Here is a 23,070-nt window from a genome sequence, read left to right on the forward strand (position 1 = left end):
GTTTATCTTTATTTTTGCACATTTTAAAGCAAAATAAGCAATACTTTTACTTTTGAAATGCTTATACTATTCCAGAATATTAAGATTTGCACTGGATGTTTACTTTTATATTTGCACATTAAAAAGCAAATAAGCTACTTTTAATTTTGTTAAATGTTAAAAGTTTTAAATGTTTACATTGTTACAGAATATTTTGTCATGTTGTTGTCAATGTTGACTGACTAGTGGCCATACTTTTTTTTTTGTAAATAAAAGCCATGCCTTTTGAAAAAACTGGCCTACATTTATTTTTTCCTCTTCATTTTAAATTAAAAAAATAATCGGTAAAAGGAAAAATAATCTATAGATTAATCGAAAAAATAATCTATAGATTAACCGATTAATCGAAAAAATAATCTATAGATTCATCGATAGAAAAATAATCGTTAGCTGCAGCCCTAGATGCGATAGGACGTAAAAACATGAACAATCAAATTACACTATCTGAAAAGTATTAGCCCACATTTCATGTTTTGTTTGCACACAGCTAGCTCAACAGTGTGGTGTACGGTGATCAATAGTATAGTGACTCACTCCATGGACAGTCGTCCGTTTGGTCCACCTCGCCCGGGGGATGTTTCCGGTTGATTTTGGGTAAGCGCTCCATTGTTTCGGCAAAGCTTGGCTCAAAGTTCTAGATTTGCAGTGTGACCATGTCGCACCGACCTCACTCTCTGCGCCGACGTTTCACCCTTCCTTTGTGCTCGCTTCTATAAGCGGCAGTTCATCCTCAGTATATTCAGCTTCAAAAAGTGAATCCTCATTTGTCCAAAAATAGTCGTCTTCGATGTTTATTACTGAGTCTGCCATGATTAGAACACACTTGCATTTGTATCCGGAAGTAGGAACACATGTTTGTCGCCGGAAGTCGGAAGTGCGCCGCTATGGAAACGGAAATAAATGCGCCGGGGAAGGAAGTCCTGGTATTGACTAAAATTACCAAATATGGTAAACATTGTACAAAATACATATTGTTATGAAGGCATCTGTTACATTATATATATATATATATATATATATATATATATATATATATATATATATATATATATATATATATATATATACTTGTAGTGTGTATATTGTACATATTACATATTGTTATGAAGGTGTCTGTTACTACTATATATATATATATATTTTATTATATATATATATATATATATATATATATATATACATATATATATAGTAGTAGTAACAGACACCTTCATAACAATATGTAATATGTACAATATACACACTGCAAGTATATATATAATGTAGTAACAGACACCTTCATAACAATATGTAATATGTACAATATACACACTGCAAGTATATATATAATGTAGTAACGGACACCTTCATAACAATATGTAATATGTACAATATACACACTGCAAGTATATATATAATGTAGTAACAGACACCTTCATAACAATATGTAATATGTACAATATACACACTGCAAGTATATATATAATGTAGTAACGGACACCTTCATAACAATATGTAATATGTACAATATACACACTGCAAGTATATATATAATGTAGTAACAGACACCTTCATAACAATATGTAATATGTACAATATACACACTGCAAGTATATATATAATGTAGTAACGGACACCTTCATAACAATATGTAATATGTACAATATACACACTGCAAGTATATATATAATGTAACAGATAACAGATGCCTTCATAACAATATGTACAATATACACACTGTAAGTATATATATATATATATATATATATATATATATATATATATATATATAGTAGTAACAGACACCTTCATAACAATATGTAATATGTACAATATACACACTGCAAATACATTATATATATGTATGTATATATATGTATGTATATATGTATGTATATATATGTATGTATATATATGTATGTATATATATATATGTATGTATGTATATATATATATATATATATATATATATATATATAATGTATTTGCAGTGTGTATATTGTACATATTACATATTGTTATGAAGGCATCTGTTACTACATTATATATATACTTGCAGTGTGTATATTGTACATATTACATATTGTTATGAAGGTGTCTGTTACTACATTATATATATATACTTGCAGTGTGTAAGAGGCTTTGAAGGCTACAACAATGACTCACATTAGCCGCATGTTGAAAGCGTTTTGTATCATTTTTAAAATCCGCTCCCCCCAAAAAAGGCATGTGTTCTTGTCTCTTATAATGATTGTGAACAGATAAACAAAATTCCCCCCCAAAAAAGTGCAGTTCCCCTTTAAGCTAATGCTAATGCTAATGCACTCCAGGAGCCCCTGCTGAGAAAGGCTGTAAATAAAGCAGACTGGTGTCTTTGGTTGTGGACATGTTCCAAATGCACATACACCGGTGATTGCCTTAGCTTTTGTAAAAATCTAATAAAACAACTCCAAATACAGCCCAAACTGGACGTACAAAATGTCTTTTACCAGTAGTGCCGGATAAGAAGTCCTAAAGGTTTGGACTGAATTACTCTTCCATAGGAATGTAAGACAAGATGGAGTGCTCTTGTGCAAGGGCTGCCAGTTCCTTCAGGAACTCTGTGTAGAGGACGGTGGCAAACACGTCGGTCCGCTCCGGGGAGATGGACTTGGGCTTTGCTGGAGGAGAGCTCGTTAGGATCCTGGCGACTCTCGCTACGCTTGTGTCTGCGGGGGACAAGAACGTTAGCTTGCAACCACCAAAACAATACAAAATCTTCAAGAAGATAATAATGTCAGTTTTTAAAGGACGATTCATTAACTGTCCATTATACTGGCATCCTAATATACCTTTTTCATTATTGTGGCGGGTTAAATCATTGCACTTGATATAAGTTTGCAGTATTTAGCAACACATGGCAACACATTACCGTATTTTTCGGAGTATAAGTCGCTCCGGCCGAAAATGCATAATAAAGAAGGAAAAAAAACATATACAAGTCGCACTGGAGTATAAGTGGCATTTTTGGGGGAAATGTATTTGATAAAAGCCAACAGCAAGAATAGACATTTGAAAGGCCATCCATCCATCCATCTTCTTCCGCTTATCCGAGGTCGGGTCGCGGGGGAAGCAGCCTAAGCAGGGAAGCCCAGACTTCCCTCTCCCCAGCCACTTCGTCCAGCTCCTCCCGGGGGATCCCGAGGCGTTCCCAGGCCAGCCGGGAGACATAGTCTTCCCAACGTGTCCTGGGTCTTCCCCGTGGCCTCCTACCGGTCGGACGTGCCCGAAACACCTTCCTAGGGAGGCGTTCGGGTGGCATCCTGACCAGATGCCCGAACCACCTCATCTGGCTCCTCTCCATGTGGAGGAGCAGCGGCTTTACTTTGAGCTCCCCCCGAATGACAGAGCTTCTCACCCTATCTCTAAGGGAGAGCCCCGCCACCCGGCGGAGGAAACTCATTTCGGCGGCTTGTACCCGTGATCTTGTCCTTTCGGTCATAACCCAAAGCTCATGACCATAGGTGAGGATGGGAACGTAGATCGACCGGTAAATCGAGAGCTTTGCCTTCCGGCTCAGCTCCTTCTTCACCACAACGGATCGATACAGCGTCCGCATTACTGAGGACGCCGCACCGATCCGCCTGTCGATCTCACCATCCACTCTTCCCCCACTCGTAAACAAGACTCCGAGGTACTTGAACTCCTCCACTTGGGGCAAGATCTCCTCCCCAACCCGGAGATGGCACTCCACCCTTTTCCGGGAGAGAACCATGGACTCGGACTTGGAGGTGCTGATTCTCATCCCAGTCGCTTCACACTCGGCTGCGAACCGATCCAGTGAGAGCTGAAGATCCTGGCCAGATGAAGCCATCAGGACCACATCATCTGCAAATAGCAGTGACCTAATCCTGCAGCCACCAAACCAGATCCCCTCAACGCCTTGACTGCGCCTAGAAATTCTGTCCATAAAGGTTATGAACAGAATGGGTGACAAAGGGCAGCCTTGGCGGAGTCCAACCCTCACTGGAAACGTGTCCGACTTACTGCCGGCAATGCGGACCAAGCTCTGACACTGATCATACAGGGAGCGGACTGCCACAATAAGACAGTCCGATACCCCATACTCTCTGAGCACTCCCCACAGGACTTCCCGAGGGACACGGTCGAATGCCTTCTCCAAGTCCACAAAACACATGTAGACTGGTTGGGCAAACTCCCATGCACCCTCAAGGACCCTGCCCAGAGTATAGAGCTGGTCCACAGTTCCACGACCAGGACGAAAACCACACTGTTCCTCCTGAATCCGAGGTTCGACTATCCGGCGTAGCCTCCTCTCCAGTACACCTGAATAGACCTTACCGGGAAGGCTGAGGAGTGTGATCCCACGATAGTTAGAACACACCCTCCGGTTCCCCTTCTTAAGGAGAGGAACCACCACCCCGGTCTGCCAATCCAGAGGTACCGCCCCTCATAAATAAATCAATATAAATGATATATATGAATGAGGTTGATCCCTTACACTTGGTACATTGAAAAGTAGCTCGCCTGCAGAAAAAGTGTGGCCACCCCTGGTTTACTGTAACCACACCAAAAACTGGTAATTTTTCCACCGTACAAACGAGGCCAAATACCAACTCTTTGTCATCGTCATATCAACAGCAGCTCGCACTACTAACACACCCATGTGTGACAATCATTGGTACTTTAACTTTAATATAAGACACTTAGCCAGGGATGCGTTTATGGCCACACAAAAAGTCGGTCAACTCCAACACCACACACAAAGTGTAACTCCAGGTAGTTACACTTTTGTATGTGCTTATTCTCCTGTCATTTAGGAATGTTAATTTATGAATATTAATTGTGTTGTGACTAGATTACAGAAATACTAATACAAATATATACATATTACAGACAGAAAGTTATAGGAATGTACACTTTATCCCATGCTTACATCTCATTGTGCAACATGTGAATGTTTTAAAGGGGACTAAATGTGATCTAAAAGGGGTACAAGTTATTTCCAAAGTAGCACCCCCGCCAGACATACGATACTAATACATAGCTCATAAAAAAACAGATATTTTTGTCATTTTCATTGAAAATGGGCCAAATCACTTAGAAAATAAGTAGTGTAACGCCCTAATAGCTAGCTAAATTTTTTTGAAGATAGTCTCATTAAAATGACTGTCATTTAATATAATAACACATTTAACTTGTTATGATGTCAGGTTAGGGACCTGTGCTCAGGGAGTTTTAGCATTTGCTTAGACACATGAAAAATTTGATGGAACATTGGTCATTTATGAATATTAATAGTAAAATGCTGTGACTATATGACAGAAATGCTAATAAAAATATATACATATTACAGACAGAAAGTTACAGGAATGTACACTTTATCCCATGCTTACATCTCATTGTGCAACATGTGAATGTTTTAAAGGGGACTAAATGTGATCTAAAAGAGGTAAGTTATTCATTGAAAATGGGCCAAATCACTTAGAAAACAAGTAGTGTAACGCAAAAAAATGTTTACGCTAGTCTCATAAAAATGACTGTCATTTAATATAATAACACATTTAACTTGTTATGATGTCAGGTTAGGGACAGGTGCTCAGAGAGTTTTAGAATTTGCTTAGACCAGGGGTGCTCATTACGTCGATCGCGAGCTACTGGTCGATCTCGGAGGGTGTGTCAGTCGATCACCAGCCAGGCATTAAAAAAATAGTCCTAAAAATGAGCGATCATAAATCTTCACTATGACGTCACGTTCGTCACTTGATTGACATTCACGGCACCCGAGGGTCTTCTGAGATGACGCTGGCTGCTGCCAGCTCATTAAAATGACCGACTGGAAGGCGAGAAACACTTTATTTCAACAGACTCTGGCGCCGTACCTGTCGTCAAAACTCCAAAGACCGACTGCACAGTTGCACAGTTGCGCTACCAAAATAAGAGTCTCAGAAAGCTGGCGTGCACAAGCTAGCAAGCTACGGAGTTTGCCGACATTGTATTTCTTGTAAAGTGTATACAAAGGAGTACGGAAGCTGGACAAATAAGATGCCAAAAACCAACCACTTTCATGTGGTATTGGACAGAAAGGAGACTTTTTTTCTCCTCCATTCGAAAATGCGGACGTTATCATCACCACTGTCTGATTCCAATCAATGCAAGTCATCACAATCAGGTAATACACCAACTTATATTCTTGTCTTCATGAAAGAAAGGAATCTATATGTGTTAAACATGCTTGTATTATCGTTAAACACCTTTAACTTGTTAACAATATTAACTATATGTGTTAGACATGCTTGTATTATCTTTAAACACCTTTAAGTTGTTAACAATATTAACTATATGTGTTAAACATGCTTGTATTATCATTAAACACCTTTAAGTTGTTAACAATATTAACTATATGTATTAAACATTCTTGTATTATCATTAAACACCTTTAATTTTTTAACAATATTAACTATGTGTTAAACATGCTTGTATTATCATTAAACACCTTTAACTTGTTAACAAAAACATATATTTCATAAATAAGTAAATATAAATTATATATATGAATGAGGTAGATCCACACGACTTGATCAATTGAAAAGTAGCTCGCCTGCAGAAGAAGTGTGAGCACCCCTGGCTTAGACACATGAAACATTTGAGGGAACATTGGTCATTTATGAATATTAATAGTAAAATGCTGTGACTATATGACAGAAATGCTAATAAAAATATATCCATATTACAGACAGAAAGTTACAGGAATGTACACTTTATCCCATGCTTACATCTCATTGTGCAACATGTGAATGTTTTAAAGGGAACTAAATGTGATCTAAAAGAGGTAAATTATTTCCAAAGTAGGACCCCCACCAGTCCATCCATCCATCCATCTTCTTCCGCTTATCCGAGGTCGGGTCGCGGGGGCAGCAGCTTAAGCAGGGAAGCCCAGACTTCCCTCTCCCCAGCCACTTCGTCCAGCGCCTCCTGGGGGATCCCGAGGCGTTCCCAGGCCAGCCGGGAGAGATAGTCTTCCCAACGTGTCCTGGGTCTTCCCCGTGGCCTCCTACCGGTCGGACGTGCCCGAAACACCTTCCTAGGGAGGCGTTCGGGTGGCATCCTGACCAGATGCCCGAACCACCTCATCTGGCTCCTCTCCATGTGGAGGAGCAGCGGCTTTACTTTGAGCTCCCCCCGAATGACAGAGCTTCTCACCCTATCTCTAAGGGAGAGCCCCGCCACTCGGCGGAGGAAACCCATTTGGGCCGCTTGTACCCGTGATCTTGTCCTTTCGGTCATGACCCAAAGCTCATGACCATAGGTGAGGATGGGAACGTAGATCGACCGGTAAATCGAGAGCTTTGCCTTCCGGCTCAGCTCCTTCTTCACCACAACGGATCGATACAGCGTCCGCATTACTGAAGACGCCGCACCGATCCGCCTGTCGATCTCACGATCCACTCTTCCCCCACTCGTGAACAAGACTCCGAGGTACTTGAACTCCTCCACTTGGGGCAAGATCTCCTCCCCAAACCGGAGATGGCACTCCACCCTTTTCCGGGAGAGAACCATGGACTCGGACTTGGAGGTGCTGATTCCCATCCCAGTCGCTTCACACTCGGCTGCGAACCGATCCAATGAGAGCTGAAGATCTTGGCCGGAGGAAGCCATCAGGACCACATCATCTGCAAATAGCAGAGACCTAATCCTGCAGCCACCAAACCAGATACCCTCAACGCCCTGACTGCGCCTAGAAATTCTGTCCATAAAGGTTATGAACAGAATCGGTGACAAAGGGCAGCCTTGGCGGAGTCCAAACCTCACTGAAAAAGTGTCCGACTTACTGCCGGCAATGCGGACCAAGCTCTGACACTGATTATACAGGGAGCGAACTGCCACAATAAGACAGTCCGCTACCCCATACTCTCTGAGCACTCCCCACAGGACTTCCTGGGGTACACGGTCGAATGCCTTCTCCAAGTTCACAAAGCACATGTAGACTGGTTGGGCAAACTCCCATGCACCCTCAAGGACCCTGCCGAGAGTATAGAGCTGGTCCACAGTTCCACGACCAGGACGAAAACCACACTGTTCCTCCTGAATCCGAGGTTCGACTATCCGGCATAGCCTCCTCTCCAGTACACCTGAATAGACCTTACCGGGAAGGCTGAGGAGTGTGATCCCACGATAGTTGGAACACACCCTCCGGTCCCCCACCAGTCATACGATACTAATCATAGCTCATAAAAAAACTGATATTTTACGTTTAGCGTGTTCATGGACTTTTCCTAAGTGCGAAACAAAAAGATGCATCACCTGCTTCTCCGCACAGAGTCTCCCTGGCCAGCAGCCAGTGTTGGGCGGCGACAATGGTCTCCAGAAAGTCCTTCCTGCTCGCTGCCAGCTGCTCGATCTGGTTCTTCACCGTGGCCAAGACCTGACAGCAAACAAAAGACTTTAGTCAACGGACGCGCGGCGTAAGAGGCGCGGTGGCTGCGACCTGGTAGAGCGAGCGGACAGTGGGCTGAAACACCAGGTTGGTGTTGAGCAGGAAGGAGCGCAGCAGCGGCTGAGGGTAGGCGGCCAGCTGGGCCAGGATGCCCGTCAACAACAAGTTGACGTGGAGCGAGTTGGACAGCATGTTCTCCAGGCGGGACAGCAGCACGCTGACGAACGGACCTGAACACGGAAACACTTGTCAGCTGGGGTACCGTGGAAGAAAGACCGTGGTCCACTCGCCTGTGAAAGGTGCAGACTGACTTCTGCTCGGATGCCGGAACGCTGAACTAAACGGCGAATGCACCTTCTCTGGCTCCGGGGTCTCCGCCGAGAAGGATGCAAAGTCCATGTCCTCTGCGTCCTCGTCCCCGGCTGTGACGGACTTCTTCCGCTCCGCGTCAGACTTGGCCGCTTTTGCGCCAGCTTCTGCGTCCAACGTCCGGAGGAGCTCCTCGTACTGAGCCAGGAGGTCCTCGGCAGCGGAAGACTTCTGATCCGTCTGAGAGGACGTGTTCTTGCTCGCCTGGCGACTGAGTCCTTTCTTCGGGGGAGCTTCGGGCGCGCCTGGCGGACGTTGTCCGGATTCAATCATGTTGGGTTTGGCTATGGTGTCTTTTTTCGCCACAAGATCGTACACCTTGACGTCGTCCTGGAACTCGGACTCCTCGATGTACGAGCCTTGCACAAACAAGACGGCCGACCTCCTCATCTCCTCTATGTGCTTCGGAGGTTCGGCGGAAGGCGAGAGCGGAGGTTTCGCCTCGACGGGATCTTCGGCGGTCTGCACCGGACACGCGTCGTAACTGTCGTCCCACTCCAGCTCCAGCTGGGCGGACTTTAACGCCGTGGAGTTGGATCGGAGACGCGGCGCCGCCCGTGGCTGTGAAACCCTCCTATGCAGGCTCCTCGCCCCGGGCTCCTCCAGGACGCCCGGCTGGTACTTCTCTGGAGGGGGGTCCTCGCCGTCGTACGGGGCCGACCACACGTGGCAGGCCCGCATGCAGCTGCCGATGCGCATTTGGGCGTCGTTGAGGTAATGAAGGTAGCTGACGTCCAAGTAGATCTCTGAACCGATGGTGCAGGAGGAGTTGCCCGAGTCCTCGCTCTCTTTGGAGACGCCGTCTTTTTCCACTGTGGAGAAACCGGAATGAGTCCAGACAGACAGACCTCTTCTACCATCAGGTGAGACATACTAGTAAAAGTCTTGGCCTACTTCAACATGTTGAACATAGTTTGCTATTATTCTGTGAAATGATGGAAAGCTACCGTGCTACCATGTTTTTACTTTCCAAAACTATCCACGTTTTCCAGGAATCCCACATTTTCCGAGACATTTTCTCACTCAAAATGAATGGCCAATTTTTCTCACTTCTACATTTCCCACATTTTCCAAACCATTCTCAAAGTCAAAATGCTCCTTGCTAATGATAGTCAATTGCTAGCATGCTAACAATAGCTTTTGAAGCAATTTAAATATTAATCATAGATTTTATTTGTAAAAAGCACTTTCCATTGAGCAAACAACCTCAAAGTGCTACAGAGTATTAAAAAAATAATTAAAAATAAAAACTACAACTAGCATGCATATATCTTAAAAAAAAAAGAAGAAAAAAAAGCCTTTTTTAAAAAGAAGGGTTTTTAAGCCTTTTTTAAAAAAACATCCACAGTCTGTGGTGCCCTCAGGTGGTCAGGGAGAGCGTTCCACAGACTGGGAGCGGCGGAGCAGAAAGCCCGGTCTCCCATTGTTCGTAGCTTTGTCCTCGGAGGTTGGAGGAGGTTAGCCTGTCCGGAGCGGAGGTGTCGTATTTTGGTACTTGACACAGACTAACTGTTAGCATGCTAGCTTTTAAGCAAATTTTGCAGCTATACACCTCAGTCATATATTGCTTGACAATTGCTAACATTAACATGCTAGCTTTTGGCAAAATTTGCAGCTATACACCTGACAGTCATATATTTTGGTACTTGACGCATGTTTACTGTTAGCAGATTAAAAACTTCTTTTTTTTAAAGGTAAACATCTCATAATCATATTTTGGTTAAAAATAAAAACTACAACTAGCATGCATATATCTTAAAAAAAAAAAAAAAAAAGCCTTTTTTAAAAAGAAGGGTTTTTAAGTCTTTTTTTAAAAAGCATCCACGGTCTGTGGTGCCCTCAGGTGGTCAGGGAGAGCGTTCCACAGACTGGGAGCGACGGTGCAGAAAGCCCGGTCTCCCATTGTTCGTAGCCTTGTCCTCGGAGGTTGGAGGAGGTTAGCCTGTCCGGAACGGAGGTGTCGTGTGGAGGATTTGGGGGTGAGCAGTTCTTGGAGGTAGAAACCTCAGCCATATTTTGTGTGCTTGACACATGCTAACTATTAGCATGTTAGCTTTTTTTTTGTAAGATACACACCTCAGTTATATTTTGGTACTTGACACAGACTAACTGTTAGCATGCTAGCTTTTTAGCAAATGTCGCAGTTATACACCTCAGTCATATATTGCTTGACAATTGCTAACATTAACATGCTAGCTTTTGGCAAAATTTGCAGCTATACACCTCACAGTCATATATTTTGGTACTTGACGCATGTTTACTGTTAGCAGATTAAAACTTTTTTTTTTAAAGGTAAACGCCTCATAATCATATTTTGGCATTTGACACATGCTAACTGTTAGCATGCTAGCTTTTTAGCTAATTTTGCAGGTATACACCTCACCAGTCATATTTTGGTGCTTGACATATGTTTACTGTTAGCATTTTAGTTTTTGGGTGTTTTTTAAAGATATTTTTAAGGTACACACCTCAGTTATATTTTGGTACTTGACACATGCTAACTGTTAGCATGCTAGCTTTTTAGCTGATTTTGCAGGTATACACCTCACCAGTCATATTTTGGTGCTTGACATATGTTTACTGTTAGCATTTTAGTTTTGTGGGTTTTTTTAAAGATATATTTAAGGTACACACCTCAGTTATATTTTGGTACTTGACGCATGCTAACTGTTAGCAAATTTTTTTTTTTATGTTATACCGTATTTTTCGGACTATAAGTCGCAGTTTTTTTCATAGTTTGGCCGGGGGTGCGACTTGTACTCGGGAGCGACTTATGTGTGAAATGATGAACACATTAGCGTAAAATACCAAATAATATTATTTATGTCATTCACGTAAGAGACTAGACCAGGGGTCGGCAACCCGCGGTTCCGGAGCCGCATGCGGCTCTTTGATCACGCTGATGCGGCTCAGCAGCTTACTTGCTGAACCCCCCCAATTTTCCTGTGAGACTTCCGGATTTCAGTGCCTCTCGCAGAAAACTCCCGGGATTAATATTCACCGATTTTCACCCTTACAGCTATAATAAGGGCGTGCCATGATGGTACAACATTTGGCGCTCTCTACAATCTGTAGTAACAGCGTGCCAGCCCAACACTTGTTATACAATATACATCTTCTGCTTGCACACGTACGTGACAGCAAGGCATACTTGGTCAACAGCCACACAGGTTACACTGACGGTGACCATATAAAACAACTTTAACACTCTTACTAATAATGCGCCACACTTTGAACCAAAACCAAACAAGAATGACCAACACATTTCGGGAGAACATCTGCACCTTAACACAACATAAACACAACAGAACAAACACCCAGAATCCCATGCAGCCCTGACTCTTCCGGGCTACATTATACACCCCTGCTACCACCAACCCCCCCCCCCCCCCCCCCCCCCTCTGTGCGTCGGTTGAGGTGGGCGGGGGTGTATAATGTATCCCGGAAGAGTTAGGGCTGCATGGGATTCTGGGTATTTGTCCTGTTGTGTTTATGTTGTGTTACGGTGCAGATGTTCTCCCGAAATGTGTTTGTCATTCTTGTTTGGTGTGGGTTCACAGTGTGGCGCATTATTAGTAAGAGTGTTAAAGTTTTTTTTATACCGCCACCGTCAGTGTAACCTGTGTGGTTGTTGACCAAGTATGCCTTGCTGTCACCTACGCGAGCAAGCGGAAACACCATACAACATGTGGCTGATCAGGCACGCTGGTTGTAGTGGGTGCTATATGCTGTACCATCACGGCACGCATGACGCTGACAAGCGCCATTCATTTAAAACCCGCGTGCCGCACCAGCTTTCAAATTCCACATAAAGGTGTGGGCAGTGTGTCTGAGACCCCTGGTTTATACATAGCACAAAGCAAAAAGAAAACTTTGTATGCAGTGTTATTTCATTTGAAATTTCTAAAAAAATTTGCGGCTCTCATTGTTTTCTATAATTTGCGAAACTGGTCAAAATGGCTCTTTGACTGGTAAAGGTTGCCGACCCCTGGACTAGACGTATAAGATTTCATGGGATTTAGCGATTAGGAGTGACAGATTGTTTGGTAAACGTATAGCATGTTCTATATGTTATAGTTATTTTTTCCAAACCGTTCTCAAAGTCAAAATGCTCCTTGCCAATGATAGTCAATTGCTAGCATGCTAACACTAGCTTTTGAAGCTATTTTAATAATAATAATAATAGATTTTATTTGTAAAAAGCACTTTCCATTGAGCAAACAACCTCAAAGGGCTACAGAGTATTAAACAAATAAAAAGATAATTAAAAATAAAAACTAGAACTAGCATACATATATCTTAAAAAAAAGAAGAAAAAAAGCCTTTTTTAAAAAGAAGGGTTTTTAAGCCTTTTTTAAAAAGCATCCACAGTCTGTGGTGCCCTCAGGTGGTCAGGGAGAGCGTTCCACAGACTGGGAGCCGGTTTCCCATTGTTTGTAGCTTTGTCCTCGGGAGGTTGGAGGAGGTTAGCCTGTCCGGAGCGGAGGTGTCGTGTGGAGGATTTGGGGGTGAGCAGTTCTTGGAGGTAGAAACCTCAGCCATATTTTGTGTGCTTGACACATGCTAACTATTAGCATGTTAGCTTTTTTTTTTGTAAGATACACACCTCAGTCATATTTTGGTACTTGACACAGACTAACTGTTAGCATGCTAGCTTTTTGGCAAATTTTGCAGTTATACACCTCAGTCATATATTGCTTGACAATTGCTAACATTAACATGCTAGCTTTTGGCAACATTTGCAGCTATACACCTCACAGTCATATATTTTGGTACTTGACGCATGTTTACTGTTAGCAGATTAAAAAAAAAATGTTTTAAAAGGTAAACACCTCATAATCATATTTTGGCATTTGACACATGCTAACTGTTTGCATGCTAGCTTTTTAGCTGATTTTGCAGGTATACACCTCACCAGTCATATTTTGGTGCTTGACATATGTTTACTGTTAGCATGTTAGTTTTTTTTGGTTTTTTTTAAATATATTTTTAAGGTACACACCTCAGTCATATTTTGGTACTTGACGCATGCTAAGTTAGCATGTTAGCTTTTTTTTTTTTAGCAATTTTTTTTTTTATGTTATACCGTATTTTTCGGACTATAAGTCGCAGTTTTTCTCATAGTTTGCCTGGGGGTGCGACTTATACTCGGGAGCGACTTATGTGTGACATGATTAACACATTAGCGTAAAATATCAAATAATATTATTGATCTCATTCACGTAAGAGTCTAGTCCAGGGGTCGGCAACCCAAAATGCTGAAAGAGCCATATTGGACCAAAAATACAAAAACAAATCTGTCTGGAGCCGCAAAAAATGAAAAGCCATATTACATACAGATAGTGTGTCATGAGATATAAATTGAATTAAGATGACTTAAAGGAAACTAAATGAGCTCAAATATAGCTACAAATGAGGCATAATGATGCAATATGTACATATAGCTAGCCTAAATAGCATGTTAGCATCGATTAGCTTGCAGTCATGCAGTGACCAAATATGTCTGATTAGCACTCCACACAAGTCAATAACATCAACAAAACTCACCTTTGTGCATTCACGCACAACGTTAAAAGTTTGGTGGACAAAATGAGACAGAAAAAGAAGTGGCATAAAACACGTCCTAGAAAGTCCGAGAAATGCTCCATGTAAACAAACTACGGTGAGTTCAGGGACCGCCAAAATTAGTAGGACAAAACGGCGCTTGCCAAATACTCGAATCAGTGAAGCATGTTTAATACAAACAGTGTGCTTTATAACAATTAGGGAGGTTTGTGTCATGTTTGTCCTCCTACAGAAACTATATTAAAACAAAAAATATATTTTTTTCCCACTCATCTTTTTCCATTTTTCATACATTTTTGAAAAAGCTCCAGAGAGCCACTAGGGCGGCGCTAAAGAGCCACGGGTTGCCGACCCCTGGACTAGACGTATAAGATTTCATGGGATTTAGCGATTAGGAGTGACAGATTGTTTGGTAAACGTATAGCATGTTCTATATGTTATAGTTATTTGAATGACTCTTACCATAATATGTTACGTTAACATACCAGTTGGTTATTTATGCCTCATATAACGTACACTTATTCAGCCTGTTGTTCACTATTCTTCATTTATTTTAAATTGCCTTTCAAATGTCTATTCTTGCTGTTGGCTTTTATCAAATACATTTCCCCCAAAAATGCGACTTATACTCCAGTGCGACTTATGTGTTTTTTTCCTTCTTTATTATGCATTTTCGGCCGGTGCGACTTATACTCCGGAGCGACTTATACTCCGAAAAATACGGTACTATATTATAAACATGACACCTTTTTGTTTTAACCCCATTCATATTGTGTTTCTTCTTTTATAATTGTATGTTAATAATGCGCCACAGTCCAATGGAGAAAGACCTGTGGGCCGCAAGTAACATCTAGGGTGCACTTTGGACATCACTAAAAAAAAGTTAGGTTGTCACAACTTCAAAAATCTATTTGAAACAAACCAAACCAAGTGATGCCTCGTATTCCGACCGTCATTATATTTGTCAATAAGTCCTTTTGAGGTGACACAAAGACCAAAATACATGTTTTTTTTGCTTGAAATGCAACTTTCAATATCAAACTCTGAAATCAACACTTAATATTGGCCGCGCAGATCACTGCAAAAAAAAAAAAGTTTGTTTTTATTATAAAATTTCTCTGAAAAAACAACATTTTTTTTTTAATATAATAAATCTATAATTGCTTAAGTTGACCAAAAATATACAACCCCGCACCCCCCCAAATAATTGGCAACAAAACATATTGAGTCAGACCCAGGCCCGGCCCTAACCAATCTGGCGCCCTAGGCAAGATTTTAGGTGGCGCCCCCCCACATCGGCAGTGAAGTGTATATACTCACAAGAACCCGAATAGCTTTGTCTTTGACCTTTTTTTTTTACTTACAACTATACCTAATATATAAAGGGGTGGAAAAGTGACTATTACCTGCAGGGCAAACATTAGCTAACCAGAAGGCAATAACAATGTAAACAAAAAACACCTGCTTAAAAGATCTAATACAAATGTCCCTGAGGAATGTAAGGTGGGAGTACTGTAATTACCTAACGTTACATTATTATTTTCCATAACAATTTAGCCCCCTCCACAATATTAACCCGACGTTAAAACAGAACTAGCTATTTATTGATTAGCAATTGCAGAATCATGTAACATTAGCTTAATGCTAAAAAGCCAGGTTACTATCACATTCTGTAACAGACAAATAATTTCATGTAGGCTAACGTTACCTACCTGCTACCTCTGTCTTTTCTCGTTTCTCCTCCTCTTCTTTTCTCTTTTTTCTTCCCTGGGCACCTGACAGTTTTGGCCGTTTTGACATCTTGTGTTGATTTTTTGATGTGGTGACGTCCAAAAAGAGTCATGATGCGGGAAGGGAGGGGGCGCACCGTGCGGGGGGAGGAGGGGGGGCGTAATGTTGTAACAAATAATATTTCTATTAAATAGGCTTTACTTTGCATTTTAATTAACGTGAGATTATTTTTTTGTATTTAGAAATAATAGTACCAACTTTTTTTCTTTTTCTTTTTTTTCTCCAACATTTGTGGCACTGGCGTGGCGCCCCCTGATGGACGGCGCCCTTAGCATTTGCCTATACGGCCTATGCCACGGGCCGGCCCTGGTCAGACCTCATATTAAAGCCCCTGATGTTGTGTTCCTGTTATGACAATATTGTATCAATAAGTCCTAATGATATGATGCAATTATGTAAAAAAAAAAAAAAAACATGTTTTTTTTTATAACAGTGAATATTCATCATAGAATTTAAAAACATTCGCGAGAAACCACAATACACAGGATACAATTAAACTATTTTAACCATTCAAAGTCTGTGGTCAATGCTAGAATTTGAGTGAGAATTTTAAACCTGTATTAAAGGGTTCCGCCTTTAGGGGGCAGTAAAATTCAACTGAGAACGGCATTAGTGACTTGTCAATTTTCATTTTCCCCACTAAAAAATGAATAACTACTTTCTTTACAGCGCTCCATCATACGCCGGGGGACAATCTAACTTGCCACCTTTTAAAAAAAAAAAACTCTTAAAAAGGTAGTCATTAATAACAAAAACAAACATAAAATGGTAAGCAATAACTTGGGAGGCAGACTGCATTATTACTTCATCAAAATGCAGCATGAGCGTTGAACACTTTCAACCAAATCCAATCCAATGTACCGTATTTTTCGGACTATAAGTCACAGTTTTTTTCGTAGTTTGGCCGGGGGTGCGACTTATAATCAGGAGCGACTTATATGTGTGAAATGATTAACGCATTAGCGTAAAATATCAAATAATATTATTGATCTCATTGACGTAAGAGACTAGACGTATAAGATTTCATGGGATTTAGCGATTAGGAGTGACAGATTGTTTGGTAAACGTATAGCATGTTCTATATGTTATAGTTATTTGAATGACTCTTACCATAATATGTTACGTTAACATACCAGTTGCTTATTTATGCCTCATATAACGTACACTTATTCAGCCTGTTGTTCACTATTCTTTATTTATTTTAAATTGCCTTTCAAATGTCTATTCTTGCTGTTGGCTTTTATCAAATACATTCCCCCAAAAAATGCGACTTATACTCCAGTGCGACTTATACATGTTTTTTTCCTTCTTTATTATGCATTTTCGGGCCGGTGCGACTTATACTCCGAAAAATACGGTACACTTTAGAGTAATTTTGTGTTACCTGACTAAAAATAATGCATGTGAATATATATTTGTATATAGTCAAATATATGCATATATTTTGACAAATGTTTGTCCCCGTTTTAACTGATTAATACCCATGCATCAATGATATTTGTATTATTTCTTGCCTTAATAGCAAACGTGCAACATATTTATATCTCGTGTGGAATGTCTACTTACAGAACTGACTCGGTCAAGTGACGCACCTTTGGAAAAGAGGATGGACTCTAGCTGTCTCAGAGGCGGGGGGCTGCGGTCGGGAGTGCAGCAGGAGGGCGTGAGTGCCAGCATCTTGGCGGCCGACATGGAGTAGAAGTCCCTCTCCCTCACCACACGCCGCTGACTCAGCATCATGTGATTGCAGGGGATCAGGTACCTGGGGGGGGGGTGCATGGCGCTCGGTCACACGCCCTGTCCTTTCATTCACACTGTGACGATCACGCCGTCTCACCTGAGGACGAGCTGCAGCATCACGTCTTCACAGTGCAAACCGATGAGCGTGCGGAAAAGTGCCAGCGACACGACGCCCAGCTGGAGACAAACAGGTGTCTCGTTAGTTTTCATTTGGACTTGTTATGGAGTTATGCAGACAGGTGTGTCGGTGTTGACAGTTAGCAGACGCCCCGAGGCTTGGCTTGGTTTACACAGCTGAGCAGCAACATGTCCAGCCTGTTTCCTGAGCGTCGCCATGGCAACAAACTGCCAACGGTGTCTATTTGGTTTCCTAAAAGGCTTTTTTTTTAAACAGAACCTGTGTTCTACACTAGGGGGCAGCCTAATCACATTACAGTATTTACTAAGCACAGAAAAGAAACATTGAAGTAAACCACCAAATATTCTTCAATGTATAATAGTCAAATATTAGGACTTTTTAAACAAAAAACACAGTAACAAGTATGTACCGTATTTTCCGCACCATAAGGCGCCCTGGGTTATAAGCCGCGCCTTCAATGAACGGCATATTTCAAAACTTTGTCCACCTATAAGCCGCCACGTGTTATAAGCCGCATCTAACTGCGCTAAAGGGAATGTCAAAAAAACAGTCAGATAGGTCAGTCAAACTTTAATAATATATTAAAAACCAGCGTGATGTGGGCGCGCATGGAGTCGTATATCAACATGGACGGAGCTGCGTGAAAAAAGCCACCCGGCCTCTTCGCGTAAACTTCCCTTAACCACTCGCTCATCTTTTCTTCATCCATCCATCCCTTCGAGTTAGCTTTTATGATGACGCCGGCTGGAAAGGTCTCTTTTGGCAAGGTCTTCCTTTTGAATATCACCATGGGTGGAAGTTTCTGGCCATTAGCATGGCAAGCTAGAACCACAGTGAAGGATGACTTCTCATTCCCTGTGGTGCGAATATTCACCGTACGTGCTCCCGTTGTATCCACAGTGCGGTTCACAGGAATATCAAAAGTCAGTGGAACCTCGTCCATGTTGATAATGTTCTCTGGCCGGATCTTTTTTTCAGCTATCTTGTTTTTACAATATGCACGGAAAGTAGCCAGCTTTTCTTGAAAGTCTTTAGGCAGTTGCTGTGAAATAGTAGTCCGTGTGCGGATGGAGAGATTGCGTCTTTTCATGAACCGGAAACCTGTCGCTTAGTAGGAGCCATTTTGTGGTCTTTACAGATGTAAACACACAAAAGAAATGAAACGCAATATCTGGGGGCTTCTTCTTCTACGGGGGTGGATGGTTGCTTACAGTAGAAGAAGAAGCGCTTCCTCTTCTATGGGGGCGGGTGCTTACCTTGGCGGTTGCTTACCATAGAAGAAGAAGCGCTTCCTCTTCTACGGGGAAAAAAGATGGCGGCTGTTTACCGTAGTTGCGAGACCTAAACTTTATAAAAATGAATATTAATATTAATCCATATATAAAGCGCACCGGGTTATAAGGCGCACTGTCAGCTTTTGAGAAAATTTGTGGTTTTTAGGCGCGGCTTATAGTGCGGAAAATACGGTAGTTGCCACCTACTGAGTGGCCTGAGATGGGTAGGTTGTGAGTTCAAACCCCGGCCAAGTCATACCAAAGACTATAAAAATGGGAGCCATTACCTCCCTGCTTGGCACTCAGCATCAAGCGTTGGAATTGGGGGTTAAATCACCAAAGATGATTCCCGGGCGCGGCCACCGCTGCTGCCCACTGCTCCCCTCACCTCCCCAGGGGGTGAACAAAGGAATTGGTCAAATGCAGAGAATAATTTCGCCACACCGAGTGTGTGTGTGTGTGACTATCATTGGTACTTTAACTTTAACTACCGTATTTTCCGCACTATTAGCCGCACCTAAAAACCACAAATTTACTCAAAAGCTGACAGTGCGGCTTATAACCCGGTGCGCTTTATATATGGATTAATATTAAGATTCATTTTCATAAAGTAGAAGAGGAAGCGCTTCTTCTTCTATGGTAAGCCGCCATCTTTTTTCCCCGTAGAACAGGAAGCGCTTCTTCTACGCCAAGCAACCGCCAAGGTAAGCACCCGCCCCCATAGAGGAGGAAGCGCTTCTTCTTCTACTGTAAGCAACCACCCGCCCCCGTAGAAGAAGAAGAAGCCCCCGGATATTGCGTTTCATTTCCTTTGTGTGTTTACATCTGTAAAGACCACAAAATGGCTCCTACTAAGCGACAGGTTTCCGGTTCATGAAAAGACGCAATCTCTCCATCCGCACACGGACTACTATTTCACAGCAACTGCCTAAAGACTTTCAAGAAAAGCTGGCTACTTTCCGTGCATATTGTAAAAACAAGATAGCTGAAAAAAAGATCCGGCCAGAGAACATTATCAACATGGACGAGGTTCCACTGACTTTTGATATTCCTGTGAACCGCACTGTGGATACAACGGGAGCACGTACGGTGAATATTCGCACCACAGGGAATGAGAAGTCGTCCTTCACTGTGGTTCTAGCTTGCCATGCTAATGGCCAGAAACTTCCACCCATGGTGATATTCAAAAGGAAGACCTTGCCAAAAGAGACCTTTCCAGCCGGCGTCATCATAAAAGCTAACTCGAAGGGATGGATGGATGAAGAAAAGATGAGCGAGTGGTTAAGGTAAGTTTACGCGAAGAGGCCGGGTGGCTTTTTTCACGCAGCTCCGTCCATGTTGATATACGACTCCATGCGCGCCCACATCACGCTGGTTTTTAATATATTATTAAAGTTTGACTGACCTATCTGACTGTTTTTTTGACATTCCTTTAGCGCAGTTAGATGCGGCTTATAACACGGGGCGGCTTATAGGTGGACAAAGTTTTGAAATATGCCGTTCATTGAAGGCGCGGCTTATAACCCAGGGCGGCTTATGGTGCGGAAAATACGGTAGTTTACAGCAGTGGTTTTCAAACTGTAAATATAAATAATGACCACCATTAAAAATACAGTAGCGTAGTAGGCATAACAAATCATTAAAAACAAGGCAGAGTATATTTTTGGACACTTTGATACTTTTCTACATAAAGGGGACCACAAAAAATGACATTATTTGCTTTATTTTAAGAAAAAAAATCTTAGTGTACATGAAACATATGTTTATTATTGCAATTTAGTCCTTAAATAAAATAGTGAACATACTAGACAACTTGTCTTTTAGTAGTAAGTAAACAAACAAAGACTCCTAATTAGTCTATGCAGTAACATATTGTGTCATTTATCTACACATTATGAGGGACAAACTGTAAAAAATTATTATTAACCCACTTGTTCATTTACTGTTAATATCTGCTTACTTTCTGTTTCAACATGTTCTATCTACACTTCTGTTAAAATGTAATAATCACTTATTCTTCTCTTCTTTGATACTTTACATTAGTTTTGGATGATACCACACATATAGGTATGGATCCGATACCAAGTAGTTACAGGATCATACATTGGTCATAATTTAAGTCCTGGGACGTATTTACTGATTTTATAAACATAATATACATTTTAAGTTGAATTAAATAAGATTTTGTGATACTAAAAAATATCGATGTAAGCGTAGTAGTATCGACCAGATACTCTCCTGTACTTGGTATCATTACAGTGGATGTCAGGTGTAGATCCACCCATGGTATTTGTTTACATTGTGACGCCGGTGAGCTATTGTATCCTCCTACGGTGTGTAGTGAAGCATGTTTAGTTATTCCTCGTCCTCCAGTGATAATAATACTTGTATGAAACGTACTTTATTTCTCGCCATTGAGGCCAGGATTAGTGATTTAGAAATAGCTAAAACACTGCGGAATGCGTCCATTCTCTTTTCTGTCTACATGACTAATGACATGTAATATACGTCTAATCATGTACCTGGAAGGGGGTGTTGATGCGGCTGACCAGCGTGTCCAGAATGTGGACGTTCTCGTGACGGTGCAGGAGGATAAAGGAGAGGAAGGTCTGCAGCAGAGCCGGCTCAGTGATGCTCCTCAGGAAGAGATCCAGGTACGCTGTGGTGGTCATGACCTCCTCCAGGGTCAGCTAGAAGACCAGGGAGGTGCATGGCAAACAGCACCTTTTTAGTTGGGGAGTTAAGGCACAGATAAGGATGCGTAACTAACCTTGTGGAGCGCAGGAGCAAGTACAGGAACGAGGAATCCATTGTAGATGTAGCCCAGTAGCTGGTTTCTGATATCTGGGTGGGCCACCTGGGAAGTCACAGTTCTAAAGACTGTACATTTTAAAGAACTTTGTTTTTTTGTTTGTTTTTTTTACTTGAGTAACAGCGTTGCAGAATTCCAGTGAGTTGAGAAACTGCACCAAGGAGGGCATCTTGAGCCAGTCTTCCCTGTGCAGGCAGTGCCACTCTTCACTGGGAGTCTCCAGCTTGGTGGGCAGGGAGGAGTAGAGTCCGCTCAGGCCCGTGGCCAAAACCTGAGGATGAGGTAAGCACATTGTTTCATTGTTAGATGGAAATGGCCAAACATTTCAATGGATACTTCTGACTTGGTAACACAACTCATGTCAGTCTGCAGAGCACACCGTGTCAGCTCTTGCAGAATACAACCACCGTAATTGAGCATTTATTGTCATTATCTGATACGTCTGTGACACGCCAGCCTTTAAAGACACAGTACGTCTGTGATACGCCGGCATTTAAAGACACAGTACGTCTGTGATACGCCGGCATTTAAAGATACAGTACGTCTGTGATACGCCGGCATTTAAAGACACAGTACGTCTGTGATACGCCGGCATTTAAAGACACAGTACGTTTGTGATACGCCAGCCTTTAAAGACTAAGTACGTCTGTGACACGCCAGCCTTTAAAGACACAGTACGTCTGTGATACGCCAGCCTTTAAAGACTCAGTACGTCTGTGATACGCCAGCATTTAAAGACACAGTACGTCTGTGATACGCCAGCATTTAAAGACACAGTACGTCTGTGATATGCCGGCATTTAAAGACACAGTACGTTTGTGATACACCGGCATTTAAAGACACAGTACGTCTGTGATACGCCGGCATTTAAAGACACAATACATCTGTGATACGCCAGCCTTTAAAGACACAGTACGTCTGTGAT

At 42.0% G+C, this 23,070-nt stretch overlaps 1 protein-coding gene across 2 annotated transcripts in view; it reads right to left on the reverse strand.

Moving 5' to 3' along the window:
* Nucleotides 1-2,093: 2,093 nt before the first annotated feature.
* fhip1aa (FHF complex subunit HOOK interacting protein 1Aa) overlaps nucleotides 2,094-23,070 on the reverse strand; it is a 79,425-nt gene continuing 58,448 nt past the window's right edge. For both annotated transcript variants that reach the window (XM_061923009.2, XM_061923008.2), the window contains exons 4-12: nucleotides 22,258-22,416; nucleotides 22,104-22,190; nucleotides 21,856-22,023; nucleotides 18,018-18,097; nucleotides 17,773-17,942; nucleotides 8,746-9,636; nucleotides 8,507-8,685; nucleotides 8,323-8,443; nucleotides 2,094-2,726 (exon numbers count right to left, since the gene is read on the reverse strand). In XM_061923009.2, the coding sequence (XP_061778993.2) occupies nucleotides 2,548-2,726; nucleotides 8,323-8,443; nucleotides 8,507-8,685; nucleotides 8,746-9,636; nucleotides 17,773-17,942; nucleotides 18,018-18,097; nucleotides 21,856-22,023; nucleotides 22,104-22,190; nucleotides 22,258-22,416 (2,034 nt within the window). In that variant the 3' untranslated portion in view covers nucleotides 2,094-2,547. The remainder of the gene's footprint in view (nucleotides 2,727-8,322; nucleotides 8,444-8,506; nucleotides 8,686-8,745; nucleotides 9,637-17,772; nucleotides 17,943-18,017; nucleotides 18,098-21,855; nucleotides 22,024-22,103; nucleotides 22,191-22,257; nucleotides 22,417-23,070) is intronic.

The sequence above is a fragment of the Nerophis lumbriciformis genome, linkage group LG27, assembly GCF_033978685.3.
Source record: "Nerophis lumbriciformis linkage group LG27, RoL_Nlum_v2.1, whole genome shotgun sequence".
NCBI classification, from domain to species: Eukaryota; Metazoa; Chordata; class Actinopteri; order Syngnathiformes; family Syngnathidae; genus Nerophis; species Nerophis lumbriciformis.